This window comes from Haemorhous mexicanus, chromosome 2 (genome assembly GCF_027477595.1).
Source record: "Haemorhous mexicanus isolate bHaeMex1 chromosome 2, bHaeMex1.pri, whole genome shotgun sequence".
NCBI lineage: Eukaryota > Metazoa > Chordata > Aves > Passeriformes > Fringillidae > Haemorhous > Haemorhous mexicanus.
Genome location: NC_082342.1, coordinates 40091140 through 40110877, shown reverse-complemented (window position 1 = coordinate 40110877; position 19738 = coordinate 40091140). Strand labels below are relative to the sequence as shown.

Here is a 19738-nt window from a genome sequence, read left to right as displayed (position 1 = left end):
TAAGTCAAAGCACTGAAATTTTCTTCTTAAATGCAGTTGATAATTTTGAGTTCACTAAGCATTGCTTTCATGCTAAATATATGCAGACATCTTGTTTATTTTTTTTTTCAAACTGGTAATTATGTTTGAAATTGATATTCTAATTATTAAGTGGTATTTCATGAGATTTGGCTTTGTGACAGATATTTTAATTAGGTTAGCAGTTGTTAATTGAGTCATTCAATTTATAACTCAACTAATAATTTGTAAGTCACGTGAACTAAAAAATTAATAGGTAATTAATAGCTACATAATGAAATTTATATCTTAAAAAAAAAACAAACAGGAGAGGAAATCCTGCAAAAGAATATGAAGGGAGGGAGCAAGACTGTACTTGCCTATATGGAGCCTTGCATGTATGCAAAATCATATTTGCAGCATAAATAAATTCCTTTGTTTATGAGCAATGAAGATGGTCTGTGTAGCAAAAGAATGTTGCCACAGCTGAATTCTTTCTGTTACACAGAAGATGGTGAATATCATGGGTTAATTTTCCTCGAGATTTAGTTCATGACAGATCTGGCAGCTGCAGAGAAGAGGAATGTAACCTGTGAGGAATGTCTCTAGAGAAACTGAATCTAATTTAGGTCTAAAAGAGTAGTAATGCACATCACCAAGATGAAGCAAGGAAAAAATAAAAGACATGTTCAAATATGAACTGTGCTTACAGTTTTCTAACCTTATACAGCTGCCATTTCATGAAGTAATGAATGATAGATTACTAGATACCAAATCATTACACAAAACCCATTACAGAACAGCAGTAGCAATATTTAACAAATAGAACATAAGAAAACGCCCTAATTTATTAATGACTTGTTCATGAGAAATTGATTTCTTAATCAATTTTTGTTAATCAATTTTGTATCATTGTTTCATATTCCTCAAAATGAAAACAATTGTGTGGTTTTTTTCTTGACAACACCTATATGTATGCAAGGATACACAGACAAAGAAATCACAAATAAAGTTTTATATACAGCATATTTTTGCCACCAGTGGAGTTCAGGAGTTCAGGTGGGATGAAAATTTAAAGCCAACTATTTAAAATTTCTCAGTAAGTGATTTAAAATAATTTAAATTACTTTTTCTTCATGTTTCAAAAACCAGCAGTAACATGAGGACATTGCTAAAGCTGGAAGCCAAACAGTTTATGGATGAAAAAAATAGTGCAAATCTGATGGAATAGCAATCTCAGCTTTGTTAACAGAAGAGTGATGGAACCCCCTTGGTGTTTGGAAGCATTTTACTGGGTTTGTTATCTCCTCTGACATGTGCAATTTTGCTATGTAATTTTGTGATTTGCTGAAATGCATGCCAATAAACTAAAAAAAAAAAGATTTTTTTTTTTTATTTTATAGATTCTGAAAGCTCTATCCACGCAGCTAAATACTAACCTCCAAATAAAATTCTAGTAGAAGAATAAGACAACACATTTTTGTTAAACTATTCAGTACTAATAAATTGACATAGTTCAGCAGAAATGTGTTTTATCAGGCAATTTTCTTCCTGCTCTATTTCTAATTTGGATTTTACAGACAAAGCTATGAAAACTCTAAGACCTATATTTCTTATTGGGGTTGAACAAATCCACAAAAACTGAATATGCCCAACAGGAAAAGGAAGATAAAGTACTCAGAACCTGACTTCTGAATTTCCCAACTTTCCTCCCTCAGGCAGGAAAAGGAAGATAAAAAATAGCATGCCCAACAGGAAAAGGAAGATAAAAGTACCCAGGACCTCACTTCTGAACTTGCCAACATTCTTCTTTCAGGCAGGTATATAGTCAGGGATCCTCCTACAGAATTAATTGACTGTCCTGCCCCTGAGACTCTACAATGCTGGGATTCACAGGAATTTTGATCTATTCACTCATAGATTATCTATTCTTTCATTTGCCCAGTAAGATTAATTTTTATACAAAGGCTTAGCATGCTTACAGAGCAGAGGTCCAGGATCTGGGCTTGAATTTATAGAAGCAAAGGAATTTCTCAAATAGAAATTTAGACCAATCTGGATCAAATAAAATGCTATCATTCTGTTAAATGATGGGAGAGATTTCCACGTAGAGACAGCTGTGGGATATTAGCTTTAAATCAAAGTAGAGTTTTAAATCTTAGAAGAGTTAGAGCACTTATGTTGTAAGAAGCTAGCTAGGCAGGTAATTTATATAAATACATGAGTGCCTCACAACACCTGAAGGAGTCTGTTGTACTCCAATTTTACCACAGAGTTTTTGATTGCAGTTTAGGAATAGATCCTGGGTGCTGCAGTCACCTGCAGTACAATTTCATATTTTGCTTTGCTTTACATGGTTTTTTTTTGTTTACCTCAGCCCACTCTGTGGAACCCAACAATCCAAATTCTTCTGCATCCCAGCTAGCAAAAATAATCGTTCGCCTTGGTCTCCAACCTGCAATTACACAGTTAAACTTGAAAATTCAGCTTATACTTTCAAAGTATACTGACCACAGTTAATGGCAATTGCTTTAAAGAAAGCACTTAACTGATATAACAGTAAAAAAAATCCTCTCTAAATTCCTTAGAGGAACATATTATTGCAGAGGTATTTCTTAATGCAATATTTTCATTCTGCACAGCTAAGAGGGTACCATTGCACTCACGAGGAATAAATTCAGCCAAGTAGCACACAATGCCACATATGCATCTCTTCAATGAATCTACAACTTTTGTAATGGGAAATAGAACTTTCTGTAGAGGTGAAAAGTTAAGCTGCTGTATTGATTTATGGAAGCACTGATCCACAAAGCTGCTGTTTTCCATATCCATCATTTTACATCTGTAGTAAGTTAGTTACCTTCCATCTTCATTTTACCAAAACTCCGTACGATTTCTTGCAGAACAGCAGCACCGGTGGTTGGATCAATACCACCGAACACCCAAGAGTCTCTATGGCCGCCTAAAATAATATATCTGTCTGGAAACAAACACACAGTATCAATTAATAATTAAAAATGCACTTGGATTACCTGTGATTTCCTTTGACTGCATCTTTACTTGTATGAAATCAAATATGAAGTTCAATACCAGTGCTACAAGTTTATTTTTTAAGGGAACCTGCAATCATTCACTTACTCTACTAAGGTCTGCAACTAAAGACAATAAATGTTTAATAAATATTTTTCCATCTAAAAGTCTTTGTTCTGTATGACCTGCTACAATAATATAATGTTTCAATAATATAATAAAATAATAGTATCAATAGTATAATATTAATGTTCCAAATCATCACAAGCATTCTGTAATTTGAATTATATTAATTTTTGCAAAGGCAAAATGTATGACTGATGTAAGGTGAAGCCTACTGTAAAGTGACAGGCATTGTAAAAAAACATTCTCTGACATCTATCACTGTATTTTAAAGGGAATGCAATTCTTGGGAATGCCAATGACAAATAGTGTGATGGGAAGGGCAAAAAAACTCCTAAGAATGTCTCAAGACTCTGTATTGTATGGTTATCCAAAACATTAAGTTTCTTACAACACAAGTACAATTTCAACAAACAGAAAAGAAAGAAGGAATTAAAATCATCAAGCACCCGATGCTCACCTGGTTCCAGAGCTCCTCTGAGGATGCCAATGACATTGTAAATTTGTATGATTTTATTGCTTGTATGAACATGCATTCTGACTTTTCTGAAATGAAAGGTGGAGTAACCATTTCTGATTAATAAGCCAATAAAAAGGCAATGTTAATAATACATAAACCAGAGAGTTTGTGCTTCTGTCCTGCTTTGAGTTTTCAGCACTGATCCAATGTGTGTTCAGCACTGTCATGATGTCTCAGAGACCCATTTTTTATTTCAGTTAAGCCTGCTGCTGATGCCTTAAAAAAAAAAGCCTATGAGCTGGGCTAGTCTGTACACTTGCAAAGATTTACAGAATTTATAGAACTTTTTTTTAATGGGAATCATTCAGATAACTGTGTACTAGAGAAATAAACTGAAAAACATGCACAGTAATAAAAAAAATCTACATTTTGACCAAAATTATAATTGTGGATATGCAGATGTTTATAAAGAATACACCTTGGTTTCCCAGCACAGGCCCATGCAATAATACAGAACTTGAAGAAAAGGTGATTAGGAATATTTATCCAGGAATAAACTGAGATCTGTGTTTAGGACAGTAGATCTAAGTGATTAAGATTTGTCAGTCACAGAATCACAGAATGATTTGCGTTGGCAGGGACCTTAAAGGTCATCCAGTTCCAACTTCCTTGTCATGGGCAGGGAATCCTCCATTAGAGGCAGAAAACCTTCTACTAGAAGCACAGTTTTTTCCACCCTGTCCCCCAGCAGTAAAATCCACTTGTGAAATTTTATAGAAACAAAGGGAATCCAGGTATTTGGAGAGGTAAAACAAACACAGTGTTCAGTCCCCTTAAGCTGTGGAAGAAACAAAGCACCAAACAATGGGGGGGTTGTGTGTCTGGCAAAACCTCAGGAGATCCACATTTGAAGTTATCTTTTCAGCAGCAAATCTGCATAGCTGTCAAAATCAAAACCTACTTCAGGACAGCCCCTGGATCTTTGCCCAGAAAGTAACAGACACCAGTGCCTTGAACGTGGATATATGTGCACACTTCCCATGTGCAAGTGACTTTCTACCTAGAATCAAAAGGTTCATTTTGATATGGAACTGCTCTGAGAAAGAAGTAGGTGTAGAATTAATCCATATTTACAAAAAAAAAAAAAGTTACTCTATCAAGTAGGAAGATGTTAAAAAGTCTACTCAAAAATATAAGTTTTGTGGATGAATCATGCTGTTTCCTCACTGTTGCTCTTCAAGATACTCCAAACAGCACTGTAATTATGTCAAATATGCTTTCTTATTTAGTTATTGCTACTTTTTTCATTTTCAGCTAGTGTTAAAGCAGAGCAGAAAAGAAAAATGATAATTGAAGTCATTATAAAATTATATGTACATTCAGACATACTCTTGTTATCCAGGAGATGGAGTAGTGATAATGATACACCATATTTACACACTCTTCATTGGGGTCCACTAGCAGTCCTCATTGAATAATACCTCATGTAAACTGAAACTATATTTACGTGGAAAAGCTACAGAAAAGTGATCTTTAGCTTTCTTGCAATTTATTTCCATATGTCATTGTCATATGGCTTGATCTGCTAATTTTTATGATCTTTTTCTAATGCAATCCATTTTCAAATTCTAATAATTGCCTCCAAATGTATTCCTAGCAGAAGAAATGTCCAGAGCATGTCTAGATGTATTACTTCAGAGTCTTTTCCTCAGAGGGATTTTTTTTTTTTTGCAATATTGTATACACAGGCAAGTATTAAAACAGACCTTGTAGAAGAGTTGCCTGTGAATCCTGGCCCTATATTATAAGACACATTGAGACTTCCCTTCCAGCTGCTGTCTGGAGCTGCAGGTCCTCCCATTGCACTGTGAAGTGAAAACCAAGACAAATGCAATTGATCATTAGACTGAAACTTAAAATTCTCTTAATAATTATTGCAGCAAAACCTAGGTGGTTTTACAAAATTCTTAAAAGCATTATTGCAAAAACAGAATGCTTTGAATTTTCCACATTTTCTGGATTAACTACATTACTACTACATTAATTACTATAGTATTACTTCTGAATTACTTTCATTACTACAAAAGAGTAGCAAGGGCAAGTAGCAGCATAGATTTTGCCATCTTAATATGAAAAATATTTCTGCACATTTGTCAACCCTGACTTCTGGAGAGGAGGACTGATGTATACTCACCGCAGTAATACTTCTGCATCATGATATCCAATGGGATGAACTGGGATTTTGGGGATCCCTACACCTTCATTAACTTTGTACCTGAAAGTGTACTCTGAGAAACCAGAACAAAAATGTCAAGTTTATGGCATTCTTAGAGACTTTAACCAAACCTGAAACACTTTTGAGCAGAGCAGCCACCAGCATGCACTCTGAGCATCTCTACTGAAAATGAATTAACTTCTAGTGTCACACTTTCAGCAGCAGTTTATGAAGTACTTGATGGCCCAGGCTACAGAACTTGCACTCACCTTTTGCAGGATAACCTGGTGTTAGAGGGTCCCCAGCTCCATTCAGATTTAAAACATTCCCACGCTGGACTCCTCCACCTGGCAGGTTCCAGCCACCTGGATAAGCATCTACTCCTGGGGCACAGTAGTCAGCAGGGTCTGAGTAAAGTATGATCCCGTGGGCTCCTGCTAATATGGCATTTTTAACCTGTGAAATTATTTGGCTTTAAGATGTGGCTTTTTTTTTTTTTTAATGCACCAATAAATCTGAATGTTGAGATTTGCTTCTATGCAAGCATGTTTTTAGTCGACAAGTATGTGAAAGAGTTGAAAATTACCCCAGATTCAGCAGAAGAACCAAGCACAGAGAAACACAGTATGTTCATTATTTGTGTCAAACCTTTAGTCATAGCTCAAGGCTATGAAATAAAGAACAGAATATAAAAATGAGGCACAAAACCTGGCCAGCATCCCCACTACCCCACTATCACCAATTTTGCCAGATTTGTTGTCTAAATTCAGAAGAGACAGTTACTCAATTTCTGTACATCAGACTCCTTGTCAAACTGCTACTATTTCAAAGTACTGCAGTTCTATGGATGGCACCTATCAAAAGACTTGGCTCTCCAAACTACCCAGTTCCCTGCACTATTCTCTAGCAAGAACTGCCTAGGGAGTTTGCAGTCATCTCTGTCTCAGGAGTCTAACACATTCACCTGGTTCTATTGCTTTGGAAGTTATTCTTAGACTGCAGTCACAATGGATACAATGCAGGCCTCCTTCTGCTCCTATGTTCCAATGAACAGCCCTTATTAATTCCCTTAAGCTCTACAATCAACAGTGTCTGACCCACAGAAGAAAAATTAAAACACAGCCCTTACTTTGTTTCCTCTGAAGATCTTCCCATATCTGGCAATGACAATCTTTCCTGTACAGTTAATTCCTAATTCACGCTCCAGCTTAAAAAAGTCTTCTGTACGGCCATAATTCACATACACCAGATCTGCCTGGGCAGAAAAGAAAAGCAGAGTTGTGGCAACTGGTCAGTCAACAAACAAAATATCAGAAATAAAGTTTCATTCACAATGTATGACAGAGGACTTTTAACCCTTTTTTCATTTCTACAAATGAGACCCAGTGCCCATAAAAACAATAGCAAAAGATACCCACAATATTCTATAGGAAGCTTTGGCTCAAAATTCTGATTGTCTATTATCCTGCACTTAACAGTCCTAAAAACAGGCTGGAAAATAAACCAGAGTACTTTGGTAAACTGACAAACTTTTCTGGCTGTGACAAAGCAGTGGTATGACTTACATACACAAACACTCATTAGATAAATTTTACTCATTTATGCAATGCAATGTTGTACCTGACCTGTTCCACAATGAATTAGCAGACTAAGTGAGGACCTTTTGTGGCCTTTGAAGGCATTCATTTAATCTAAAATGTCTTCCAACTTGATATAAATATTCTAGTGTTATTCTACTAAATGCCACTTCTACCTGTGCCTTAAGCAAGTCCTCTACATATAACTGAAGAATATGGAGCAAACTGAGATGTATCCAAAATTTTCCATCAAGATAAAAACTTTTCACTTATTATATGATTCAGAGTTCTAGCAATTTGAGAAAGCTCTTGTTTTGGTCATAAAAGACTTCTAACCTTTGCATAATATGTGGCCTATCTGTGCCTAAGAGTTCTTTAATTAAGACAAATGGTAATTAAAGCTACTGCAACAAGTATTTGAGAAGTTGGAACAATTTGTACCAGAGAGAGTTTCAAAAAATAGGAAATAGTACCAATAACTTAATTTATTTTCTTACCTCTGGCACTCCTTGTGCCGAAAAAGCATTATATGGTGGTAGTATATCAGTAACATTTTCATACCCCTGTGGAGGTGGTTCAAACAATGATGTATTGAAAACCTATCAATAAAAGAACAGAAGTTTTGGTTAAACATTCTAGGCACAAATTCACACACTAAGAAAATGTTAGTTATAGTTTAAACTAAGTCAGGAGACTTTATTATTATTAATATTATTAGTATGTTATTCAGTTTCTGTGCATCAGACCCCTTGTCAAATAATTAGTATTTCAAAATACTGCAGTCCTATGGATGAAAATATCAAAGTTAATTAGTACCAAGTTAATTAGCTCTGTCAGCAGTTTAACCTATAGTTTCCATAAAATGAGAGCAAAAAATACTGTTCTAGCTAGTGCACATAAGTTCAAACAAAAACACAGGTAGGGATCCAGAGCTGAAGTTTTGTAACAGAATTCAGATATGAATACAAAGAGACAGATCACGTGTCAGAAGATGCTCATCAGTCACTACCTGAACCTAAGGAAAGAAGTAGCTTAAAATTGCCAAGAGGTGGTGACAGAAAAAGACATCTGGTTCATCCATGCCATCCCAGGTGTCTTTTGTGGTTTCTCCCATCTGCATTATTATTCTCTTTATCTCTTATCTAGTAATACTCCAGTTGAACTTGCTGCCTTTCATCCTTATGCATTGTAACACTCATGTTGCTTTAAGGTGCATTTCCATCTTTGTCACCTTGTGGGACTGTAGCTGAGACACTGTTACAGGGTTCCTGGAAGAACTTCATTCTTTCACCTCTAAGCTCATGTCATCCCTGAGCACACATTCCTTACTTTCTACCCAGGTTCTTCACCCTTATTTATGAGCTATGATGCTTCCCTAGCAGTCCCTCCTCCTCCCCTTGCTCAGGATCCTTGTCAGAATTTACATCTACTTCTTTATTTCCCCAGGTTTTCAAAAGGGAGAAGAAGTCTCTAGACTGACTAGTTCATTAGTGCTTCCAACACTAACTCAGGACACACCATAGGAAGCCAGTGGGATCAGGTTCAGAGCAAGGGAATAAAGGCAATGCTACAAAGAATTGATAGTATCTCCACAATTCCTTACCTCAGCATGTAGTGGAAGCAAATATTGTACAGATGTTCAAGCAGGGTTTGGATAGGTACTTGGAAGAGAGATATAATGAGGGTCACTGACTGGATAAATACTTGGAAAAGGTATAATGAGGATTTTTATGAGAGACTAATTTCAGCACATTTGGAGAAGCCCTGAGCTGAAAACAGCCAGACACTGAAGAACTGCATGCCTGAAATACATTTCTTTGTTCTTAAACATCCCTGTGCATCCACTTAAAGCTGTTTATGGAAACAGGATATAAGGCTAGATCTATCCTTAAGCTGAACCCTTTAGCACCTTATGGTCTACTGGTGTTAACTGCAGCCTCTCCACACATCCTCCGTCTTCCATATGAGGCAGTGAGATCTCAGCCACTTTGCTGTGGTTTCTGCATAGCTTGGAAAACCATTTCTAAATATGAATTCCCTTTGCAGTGGATTATTTTTTAAGAATATAGGCACATGCTGAGCTGAGTAGGTGAGAATACAGAGGATGACACTTTTTTAACAGGAAATCACTGGAGGATTTTTAAGTTTTACATTAACAAAGTTTTCTCATGGAAAAGATCACCTCATTCCCTTGATCATCAATTAATGAAATGTAGTTTGGCTGCTCTTCATTTGGGTATGAAAGAAGCACATCATAATTAACAAGTTCTGCTGAATCCAATCCAAATTCCTTCCACTGGCCTTGAATTTTTTTGGCAAGAAGAAGATTCTGTTCCGTTCCTGCGAGGTGAGGCAACTTGGTAAATGACCTAGAACAAAACAGAAAACCACTGGTAAGCAGCAAGTGCAGAGATACACAATAGTGAAGTAGGATCAGTGTTTATAAAGCTAATCTTCAAGACATATTGCATGGACAGTAAGGTCTTAAAGTGTGAGCTGTAACACATGATTGCTTATCAGAGTCTGCATCAGGACATGAACAAAAAATACTCAGAGCACAGGATCTTTCCTGAGGCCTTAAGATAAGTCAAATGAACTTTCTTCTTTGCATAACAGGATCTTTGTATAGCCACATCACACACAAGCAATGGAAATCAATGTCAAAAATTCAGCAAAGGAATACTAACAGTATGCAAAAAGCAGGAATGAATAAAGGAAAGCTATGTATTCAGAGAGGAGCCTTCCAGATAATTCTGGTATCTGATCATAGATTTGTACCATCATCACAGCCTGTCCTAATGCCCCAATAAGTTTAACTTGAAAATCATTAAATTATCTGCACAGGTTTGCTCTTTTTCCATAATCAAAAGCCTCAGTAACAAAACCTTCTTAACAACATTTACTTCCATATCAGATATAACACATAAAGTTGACGAACAGTCACAAACAATCCAGTCCCTCTGGGCTGCCCTACAGAAACCTGTGTGCAATTTGTTTGGCCCAGTGAACAAGTAAGGAATGGTGAAAGCTCATCAGTCAGCCAGGTGCTCTGCATCAGCTTCCAATTCCCAACAGGCTACTTGTCAATGGCTGCCCCACAGATGTCAGATACCAGCAATTACCATTAATTAGTGGTAGCAAATACCATGATTAATATCAGTTCAGACTGTTTTCAACCCTTGTTCTGCAGTGTGCACTCCCTCAGCCTCCAAAGGAGAATGATGTCCAATAGCCTTGTTAAAGCCAAGGTTGTTACAGCCACTACAACCTCTCCCCTCATGCACACAGCCCCAGTCATTTCCTTCCAGAAGGCATTATGCTGACCATCCAAACAAATAGTAAATAAATGCTGACTCTTCCAAAATATATTTCTGTCCTTTCTCTGTTTGAAAACAGATTCTAAAAGGATGTTTTGTCACCCTTCCAGACCTGAAGCTGACCAGCTGAGAGTTCCTCCAGGTTGTCCTTATTAAGACAGGAACACTATCAGCCTTTTTCAGCCACCTGGGGCCTCCTGAAACCATCAGAACGTCTCATCTACAGCAACATTACAATCATAACATAAAGGTCTTTCACATGAGTTCCACCTAGCCCCGGAATTTGAATGCATCCAGGTTATCCAGAGTCTCTAAGTAGACCACAACCTTTTGCTCTCTGCTGTCATTGTTCCCTTTCTTTAAACTGTGAGGGTGTGCACCAAATTTGGGAAGCAATCTTTGCCAAACCCTGTTGCTTGTTTGCCTCTTGTGCTTTAATTCCCACTAGTATTTTAATACCTTTTAATTCTTTAAGTACACTAAATACTACATATGCCATCAGGAAAAACACACATGACTTTTTTTTTTTTTCTCAAATGTTTCCCTTCCAAATAGTTTAACCCTTTCTAGAGCTCTGATACAATGCTAAGACCAAATTGTCTGCACTTATTGAGACCCCTATTTTTTTTCCCCAAGTGATAAAAGCAAATGTAGCAGTCTGTAAAATAAAGAATATGGAACCAAATTCTCAAGTGCACTTTTTTAATGCTTTTGACAAACTTTTTGGATAGTGTGTTAATACAACTTCTCTGCATTTCCTGATTTTTATTTGAATTTAGGCAAAAAAAAACCCTAACGAGCATGAAGCATTTGGCCCAAGCAGACAAATGAGAAACCATTAATATCCCGTGGCCAAGAGACTTTGGCCTAATTACAGAGCTATGCTGCCTAGATTCTCACTCAAACATAATTTTCAGGAACTCTCCAATCTACTGAAAGCAATGGATACAAAATAAGATTGGGCCTGTAGACTTGAAAAACTTATTATTATTACCCAAAGAAACCTTTTGGGTTTATAATAAATGTATAGAAATCAAATTTGCCAGTAATTCTTTGACATTCTTGATGCAGCTGCTGACTAACATGCCAAATACAAACATTTTACTAACCAGAGTTAGTATTTATTTCCTTTTCATGTGAATATATTTGTTCCTCAATTGAAAGTATAAATATACTAAATAATGTGTTTTTTTTTTTTTTTTCATTTTCACAGAATGGAAAAAAAAAGTGTATTTTTATATCCCTAGTATTTTAGATGTTTTTAAAGACCTGCATGGATGTGTTACAATGCCCAAACCTATATTTACTAACATAATGCAAGCCTTAACCTACTATACACACACACTGACCACAGACAGAGCCCTTTCTTTATCTCAGAAACAGGAGACAGGGTATAATGGGATGTCAGAGCTCCCAATTAACAGCACAATATCCACTATGGCCACACTAAAGGAATTATAAATTGTAAGTATACATGCAACTCAGTGCCATGAAAATTTGTAGCATTAGTTTTTAATAGAATAATTTTCTACTTAGACTAGCTGCTCAAACTGAAAGTTTAAAGAGACATTAAACAGATGATCAGTCAGATGTAATTCATGTCAATCATTGTATTCCAAACAGAGTAAAATCATCTCAGTCTGAAAGAAAACAGTTATCTGAGATTAGAGCTTCAGATACTTGTGAATAAAAAAAAAAGGCACACTTCATTAAATCATGAAGATGGGAAATCATGAAGACTGGTAAGCACTGGCAGAAATGCAGCTGAGTGAAGCACACTTGACAGTACAACCACTTCAAAAATGGGGAGGGGGGGAACAGAAGAGTTTTCAGCCTTTCCCTTCTTCCCTCAGACATTTTGTACAAACTAAACAATTCTAAAGCATCTTAAAAGCTCTGCTTGCAGAGGCCCTTTCTTGGAGCTGATGTTATCACTTTCTGGCTTTTTTGACTGATAAAATTCTTCAAAAAACGATGCACAAGGCTTACCGAAGAAATTTCCTGATGTTCTCTGCTTTCATTTCAGCTACAAGTTTCTGTCTCACATTTTGATGGACATCTGAAGAGTTGGGGTTTTCCTCAGTCGGTTTTGTAAACCATCCTGAAACACATTTGAAAAGTTTCCTACTTAGCAAGAATGTCCTCACACATTTGAGCACAGGTGCAACCTGTGGTACTAATCAGTTAAAACCACAAGGATGAACAGGGCTTAGAGCACCCTCTGCCAGTGTCTGAGGGCTCAAGCAGAAAAGTAAAATATATTTCATTGACTGAAATGCCTAAAAGTGACATAATGAAAAGAGCAAACCCTAAATCCCTGGTAAATCTCCTTTTTAAGGTAGAATCATCTCTTATTAATTTAAAAATATAGTTTAAATTCTCAATTAATTGTTTGTAGTGTGAGGTTTGAACTCTTGATACTCATGATGAAATTAGTTTATTTAGTTTATGCATATATTTTAAAATAGATGTGTAAGCAGATTTAAAGTGAAGGTCCAGGACTCAAGAGCCACCCTGCCAGCATTGTAATAGTTACAGACTTGGGTTAGTTTATTTAATAATTAAAAGAATAAAGTTAACTGTCACCCAAGCCAGTTTTAAAATGTTTATTCAGTAGCCATAAATAGTAGTAGGAGAGGTATATAAACTGTATGAGTTTGTCTTAAGAAAAACAACAACAACAAAATCCTTTTATTATTATAGTTAGACAACCCCAAAGTGGGAAAATTTTCATAAGAAAAATAAATTCATGTGCTGTCATGTGCACAGTGTAGACGACCTGTTACACTTAAATACAATTGTAGCAAGACTCTGAACTGAACAGCGATGCTGGATCAGACTAAAAGTCCATCTTGCCCAGTATCTGTTTTGGAGCTGGGCCAAAAGCTGATGTTCAGGGAAATGTATAAGCATAGCACAAGCACCAGAAATTAGCAGCTCAGGGATCCCCAAAATTAAACTAATATTTTACATATTTAATAGCTCTCATGGATTTTTCCTTGATGCTTTAGTGTTAGGTTTGTGTTAAAACACAAGTTTAAAAAGGACATGCAATTTTACCTTGAAATCAAATGCTGCAAGTGACTTCAGAAAAGAATCTCTAGTAAAGTTCATTGTGCATAATGAAAACTTCAGTAACTTGGCTGTCAGTCAAACTCCTCCTCTACATTCTACCCTTAATTTCTAAAATAGCAACAGAATAGGAGCATTTAAAAATATCTTCAGTAAAAAACAGGAAATGAAAATTTTAAAAAAAGAAAAATCTGGGAGATCTTGGAATCGCTGAAGTCTCAAACTCTTGTATTAATCTTTTCTCTTTGAATGCCTGGCTGCCTCTTTTGGGAAGCTGTCAGCTCACCAGGGCTTGTCCTGAGCTGAAGCACAGAGCAGTTCTGTTCCTCACTCCCTGAAAACTGAAACTGCTGGACTGAAAAGCTTAGAAAAGCAGCGGGACAAATACTTTATCATGCCTCTGAAGAGTAGCACAATCTCCCTGCTGGTTAGTTAATCCCAACAGGGGCTGCACACAAGTGTGTGCGGGGAAGGAAGCTGGGGGCTGAGCCCCTGCGTCTCTGGACTCACCTGTAAGAAAGCCCAGCAAGAAACAGCCGAGCAGCCCAGGGCACACGAGCCACACGCCGAGGGTGGCCTTGCTCCTGCTCCCGGCCATACGGTCAGCACTGGCCGGCAGCTTGGCAGGCTCTGGGGGCTGGCAAGCAGCTGCCTTCCTCCTCCTCCCCCTTCTCCTCCTCCTCCTTCCACCCGCAGCCCCAGGGCTGTCCCTGCCTTCTTTGCTTCTCTGTTCTCATGCTGCCTAAGCAGCCTTAATCCCTGGGTGATGGTGATGAAGTGGTTTTCCAAATGCAATTAAACTCTTCCATTCCTCAGTCTCACCCCACCAGACAGCCCCTGTGTAGCTTGGTGTGTATCTCTGCAACAAATATGTATCCAGGCTGTGCACCAAGCAATGTGCATGTAGTATTTAAGATGCTAATTTCTACTAATTATCAGGACTTTCTGGTTTTGAAAGTTCCTGATTTAGCCTTGTTCACAACCTGTTCCAGTGGAAGTGGCCAAGAGATTAAATTAAAGGAAAACTTATTTCCTCTTTACCAAAGAAACACTGAATTGCTTCCCTTTTTAATCCATGGTAACATGAATCCTTAGCAAGGATGTACACTTAGAGCAGCTGAGAATATAATTTAGATTGGCCAAACATTATCCAGTTTGCAACTAGGAAAAGTCACAAATTTATTTCCTATATTCTCTAGCTACTTGCACTTAAGATTACAAGGTTCTTAAGATCAAGTTTTCCTAGTCTAATTTAGTCAAATCCATCAGTATCTCATGGACAAGGAAATAACTGCAGCCCAGGGAATAGTCAAAAGACATTCACAGAATCATCACATTTTGAATAAACTTACTCTGACCTTGCACATCACTCCCTAATGCCGAGTTCCTTTGTGGCTGCATGGAAGAAAAGACTGATCTTTCTGGAGCTGAGGACTTGCCCATTTGAGACCAGTTATTTGGCTGAAGGCAGGAAAGCTTTTCTGGGAGCCTGGGCATGCTCCAAATTCCTACTACTCACTCCCAAAGCCCAAAGTAAATACTGTTTGTGAAAGAAATGTCAGTACTCTGAGTACCAAAACTTTCTTAAATACATTATGATGAGCTGAAAATATTCAGAAAAAGCAGGAAAGAGTGGTTAATGTCCTAATTACTTAAACTAGGGCTTTTCAGAGGAAAATTATACCACTTGGGTATTCCACACCAGTCACAGCCACTGTCTTAAGCACAGGGCTGGATGTCTTTGTTCAAATGATGAGCAGGTCCAGTCCCGTGATTTTTTTCCTGTCATTTCCCAACTGCTCATAAATCATCACAAATTCTGAACAGCAATGATATTTCACACCAGCATCTGAATTGACATATACAAACCAGATGGAATTCCACCTACAGATCTCACAAAGAATGAGCATATTGATGTATTATTAGCATTTATATAGCACCACAGGTGTAGGACTGGCACATAATAGACAGTAAAGTGACAAGGGCTTTTGGAGATTGCTATCAAAATTAGACCTCACATGATAATAACATCAGTGGAGGAAGAACGTAAGAATAGCAACAGTGAGAATGTATGAAATGTATTTATTTCTATGGGAATGTCTTTTTAAAGTGACAAGGGCATTAGCAATGCTGAGGTTGAACAACAAGCAGCAGCCAAATGGCTTCTACCACTTAAAATACAGCCCTATTGCCATCAGTTATTAGTTGTGACATGTTCTTACATGCCATAGATTAGCCACAGGTGGAGTATATTATGTTACAATTAAATGGGAGTATAACATACAGTGTAAATCTGTTTGCAATCACATGTCCTCCTCAACAAGACTGGGGCAGGAAATAAGATTAAAAAGCTCATGGGCTGAAATGAACACAGGGGTATCACTTGCTGATTACCATCATTAGCAAAACAGATTTCACTCAGGGAAAAGTAATTCATTACAAATTAAAACAGACTTGGATAGTGAGAAATACAGCCAAAAATTAAGACATCTTCTCCCACATTGCAACCTTTTTTTTCAGCTTAACCTTCTTTACTCCCAGCTCCTTTGTGCCATAGCGTTTCCCCATGTAACACAAGGGCCATCCTGGGATCAGTCCAGACATCCTAGAGCATCTGAAGTGTGATAAGCACCTAACTTTAGGCACTTCAATTATTCTGCACTGAGACTGTTCACTTCCTAACAGAAAAACAGCCAATGTCATCTGGGAGCTCACAGGGTGTCCTAAACTTCTAGACAAAGCAAACCTATACAGGGCAGCATTTGTGTCCTGCTCTGGGGTAACAGCTACAGGCCAGGTGAGACTTCTGAATACTGCTCTGTGCACCCTGGGCTCCAGGGGAATCTCTGCTCTGACAGTTGTAGCACCTCCTTCCCCTCCTTCTGCACTAACCTTGGGGTCTCTGGGGCTGTTCCTCTCACACATTTTTTGCTCCTCTCTAGTCTGGCTCTAATTGCTTCTGCACAGTAACTTTCCTCCCCTTCTAAAATCTGTTATCCAAGAGGTGCTACCACCACCACTGATGGGCTCAGCCTTGCCCACAGCCATCTCAGAGCTGGTTTGCATTGGCTCTGTCAAACACAGGAGAAGCTTCCAGGGCTCCTCACAGAAGTGGCCACTGTAGCCCCTCACTATGAAAACATTGCCACACAAACCCAATACAAATGGGGACAGACTTTTTAGTAGGGCCTTGCAATATGTCAAGTCATGGTTTTAAACTAAGGAGCGTAGATTAAGACAAGATATAAAGAAGAAATTTTTTTACAGTGAGGGTGGTGAGTAATTAGCACAAGTTTCCCAGGGAGTTGGCGGATGTCCCATCCCTGGAAACATTCACGGTCATGTTGGACAGGGCTCTGAGCCACCTAGTCCAGTTGAAAATGTCTCTGCTCACTGCAGGGGGGGAGAGGACTAGATGGTATTTGGAAGACCCTTCCAATCCAAACTGTTGTATTGTATTCCATGCATCAGCTTGGTGTGCTGTGCAGGCTGCTAAAAAGAGTGACATTACCATACAAGAATTTTTGTTGTCCCCCTGGGATCATACCTGTTTTACATACAAACATTTTGTATTGGCTTGCTGACAGGTTGCAAAAGTGTCCCTGAGTTATCTTACTTACAAAGTCCTTGGAAGAAAATCAGCATGTGAAGGCTGAGTAACTATCATTCACCCAGGTGAAACAGGAGAGATGAGGTTTTGCCAAAGATGTAGTACGAAGTCTTACAAATACTCCTCAGAATAACTGGAGTCAGAGAAAAATGATCCTGACATGTGAGGTCCAAAATGAAGCATGTCAGGAATGCAAAGTCACATATGTGACAAGGTGGAAGAAGCTGCTACAACCGAAACCTCATCTCACTCTTACCTGTTACTGATCATCTCATTTTGTACCCAAGGAGAGACCTTAGAGCTCTTAAGATGATCAGCAGCCCAAAAGATTCATCTTCCTTTGAGTCCTTTCCTGGCAATATCAAGGCCACATTCATCACCCTGTTATTTTACATGGGGCTTTTCCAGCTAGAACTAAGCTATTACCAGTGTGAGATACCTCTACAAGTGAATTGCTGATAGAACCTGGGCATTTTACTCAATTTTGAAAACACCCACTTCAGTCTAACCAAACTTTTTGGTTAGAGTTTGAGGCTAAAAGGAGATAAGGCCAACCCAAAGATGTCAGAGAAATTACGCAAAACAAACTGAAAAGATTACAGGGTAAAAGGACTCCTTTTCTTATCATAGGTGAGAAAAACGGTCCAAACCATAAGCTCCTGATCACAGAGTACTTGTTTAGATTAGTATCACTTTTAGAATTATCATGAAAATTATTAGTTACTGCATATGCCTCATGCTGAGTTCAGGAGTAGTGAGAATTTCTCATTCTGACAGTGAAAAACAAGAGTGAGGTTCAGCTGAAGCTCACTCAGCTGGTTCAACTGAGGTTCAGCTGAACCAGGTAGCTACATACACTCTACTCACTTAAAACACATAAATCCCTGGTAAACTAAAAAAGCTCAAAAATATTTGGCAAGGATACACATGCCAAATGCAGAACTAGCATGCATTTGTGTGTTGGATGCATAATTCTGCTATTCAGCCAATTAGTAAAGCCAGTCGTGGTACATGAAACACAGAATGAATGCCAGGGCTTGTAAACTGTAGGTTGTGGCTGCTCAGTAACTGGGCCCTAAAGCATAATATCTGCAGCAACAAAGATACACTACTGTTGTGCTGTTTGACCTACTGCTGGGCTAAAGGTTGAACTTGTGGCTTGAGAGATCAAGGGACCCTGATCTGTGGGAAAGACAGCTCTGGCAGGAAAAATGGCAACAGGGGAATGTTTAACTGCAACTTCAAATCAGTAGTTTCCTTCTGACTCTGCCAGTTGCACAGTCCCCTGAACTCTCTCACGGCCTCTGCAGTCTTTCTATGAGATTACAACGGTAGTAGATGTTGATTCTTTGAGTCTGAGTCTTATCTTGAGCTTCAGGAGACCATTATCAGATTCCAAATAAAAGTTTACATTGCTGGCAGCTGACAAGCGCAGCTTGCTAACTTTGACCCTTTCTTCCACAAAGAATGTACCCAGTGAGGCCAAGAGAATAAAGGACTGTGCACTTCACCTTAAGGCCATTCCTCCTTGCCCTGTCGCACATGTCCTTAATAAAAAGTCCCCCTCCGGCCTTCTTTAGGTCCTTTAGGTACTGGAAGGTGCTGTGAGAAGCTTTCTTTTCTCCATGCTGAACAGCCCTAGCTCTCTCAGCCTGTCTCCACAGCAGAGGTGCTCCATGCCTGTGATTTAATGGTTCTTCTCTAGATTCCTTACACTGGGGCCCCAGAGCTGGACACAGCACTGCAGGTGGGGCCACACAAAAGCAGCCCAGAATCCACTCCCTCAATCTGATGGCCACACTTCTCTTGGTGAAGGCCCAGGATGCAGCTGGCTTTCTGGACCACAAGTGCATTTTGCCAGGTCACAATGAGCTTCTCATCCACAAACACCTCCAAGTCTTTCTCCTTAGGGCTAGTCTCCATCCATTCTCTGCCCAGCCTGGATTTGTGCTTGGAATTTCCCTGACCCAGAGGCAGCACCTGGCACTTGTCCCTGTTGAACTTCGTGAGGCTTACACAAGCCTATGTCTCCAGCTTGTAGTCATTAGGAAAGAGAAAATTTCTTTTCCTGTATCCTGTTCCCTGCAGTGATTAGGAAATAGGCAACAGATTCTTTTTTTATGGATGTTGCTGTAGTTTAAGATTGTAACTACTTCTGTGTTTTGTGTGGTCCTGGGCCAGGACATTGTATATTATCTGCTCTTTCTAAAAAGGGCCCTAATTAAACTTAAATGAAATAATGCTACAGCCAAAGATTAAAAAATTATGTCTTCTGGACTGAAAGAAAAAGTTGCTGAAGCAGCAAACAGGTAACATAGAGAAAGATCTCCATAATTT

General features: G+C 38.4%; 1 protein-coding gene across 1 annotated transcript in view; it reads right to left on the bottom strand.

Moving 5' to 3' along the window:
• Positions 1 to 14419, bottom strand: part of NAALAD2 (N-acetylated alpha-linked acidic dipeptidase 2) — a 29154-nt gene extending 14735 nt beyond the window's left edge. The window contains exons 1-11 of the mRNA XM_059838532.1: positions 14302 to 14419; positions 12709 to 12820; positions 9585 to 9771; positions 7900 to 8001; positions 6955 to 7080; positions 6095 to 6281; positions 5805 to 5898; positions 5377 to 5475; positions 3611 to 3696; positions 2858 to 2977; positions 2370 to 2452 (exon numbers count right to left, since the gene is read on the bottom strand). Of these exons, the coding sequence (XP_059694515.1) occupies positions 2370 to 2452; positions 2858 to 2977; positions 3611 to 3696; positions 5377 to 5475; positions 5805 to 5898; positions 6095 to 6281; positions 6955 to 7080; positions 7900 to 8001; positions 9585 to 9771; positions 12709 to 12820; positions 14302 to 14389 (1284 nt within the window). The 5' untranslated portion in view covers positions 14390 to 14419. The remainder of the gene's footprint in view (positions 1 to 2369; positions 2453 to 2857; positions 2978 to 3610; positions 3697 to 5376; positions 5476 to 5804; positions 5899 to 6094; positions 6282 to 6954; positions 7081 to 7899; positions 8002 to 9584; positions 9772 to 12708; positions 12821 to 14301) is intronic.
• Between the last annotated feature and the right edge of the window lie 5319 nt (positions 14420 to 19738).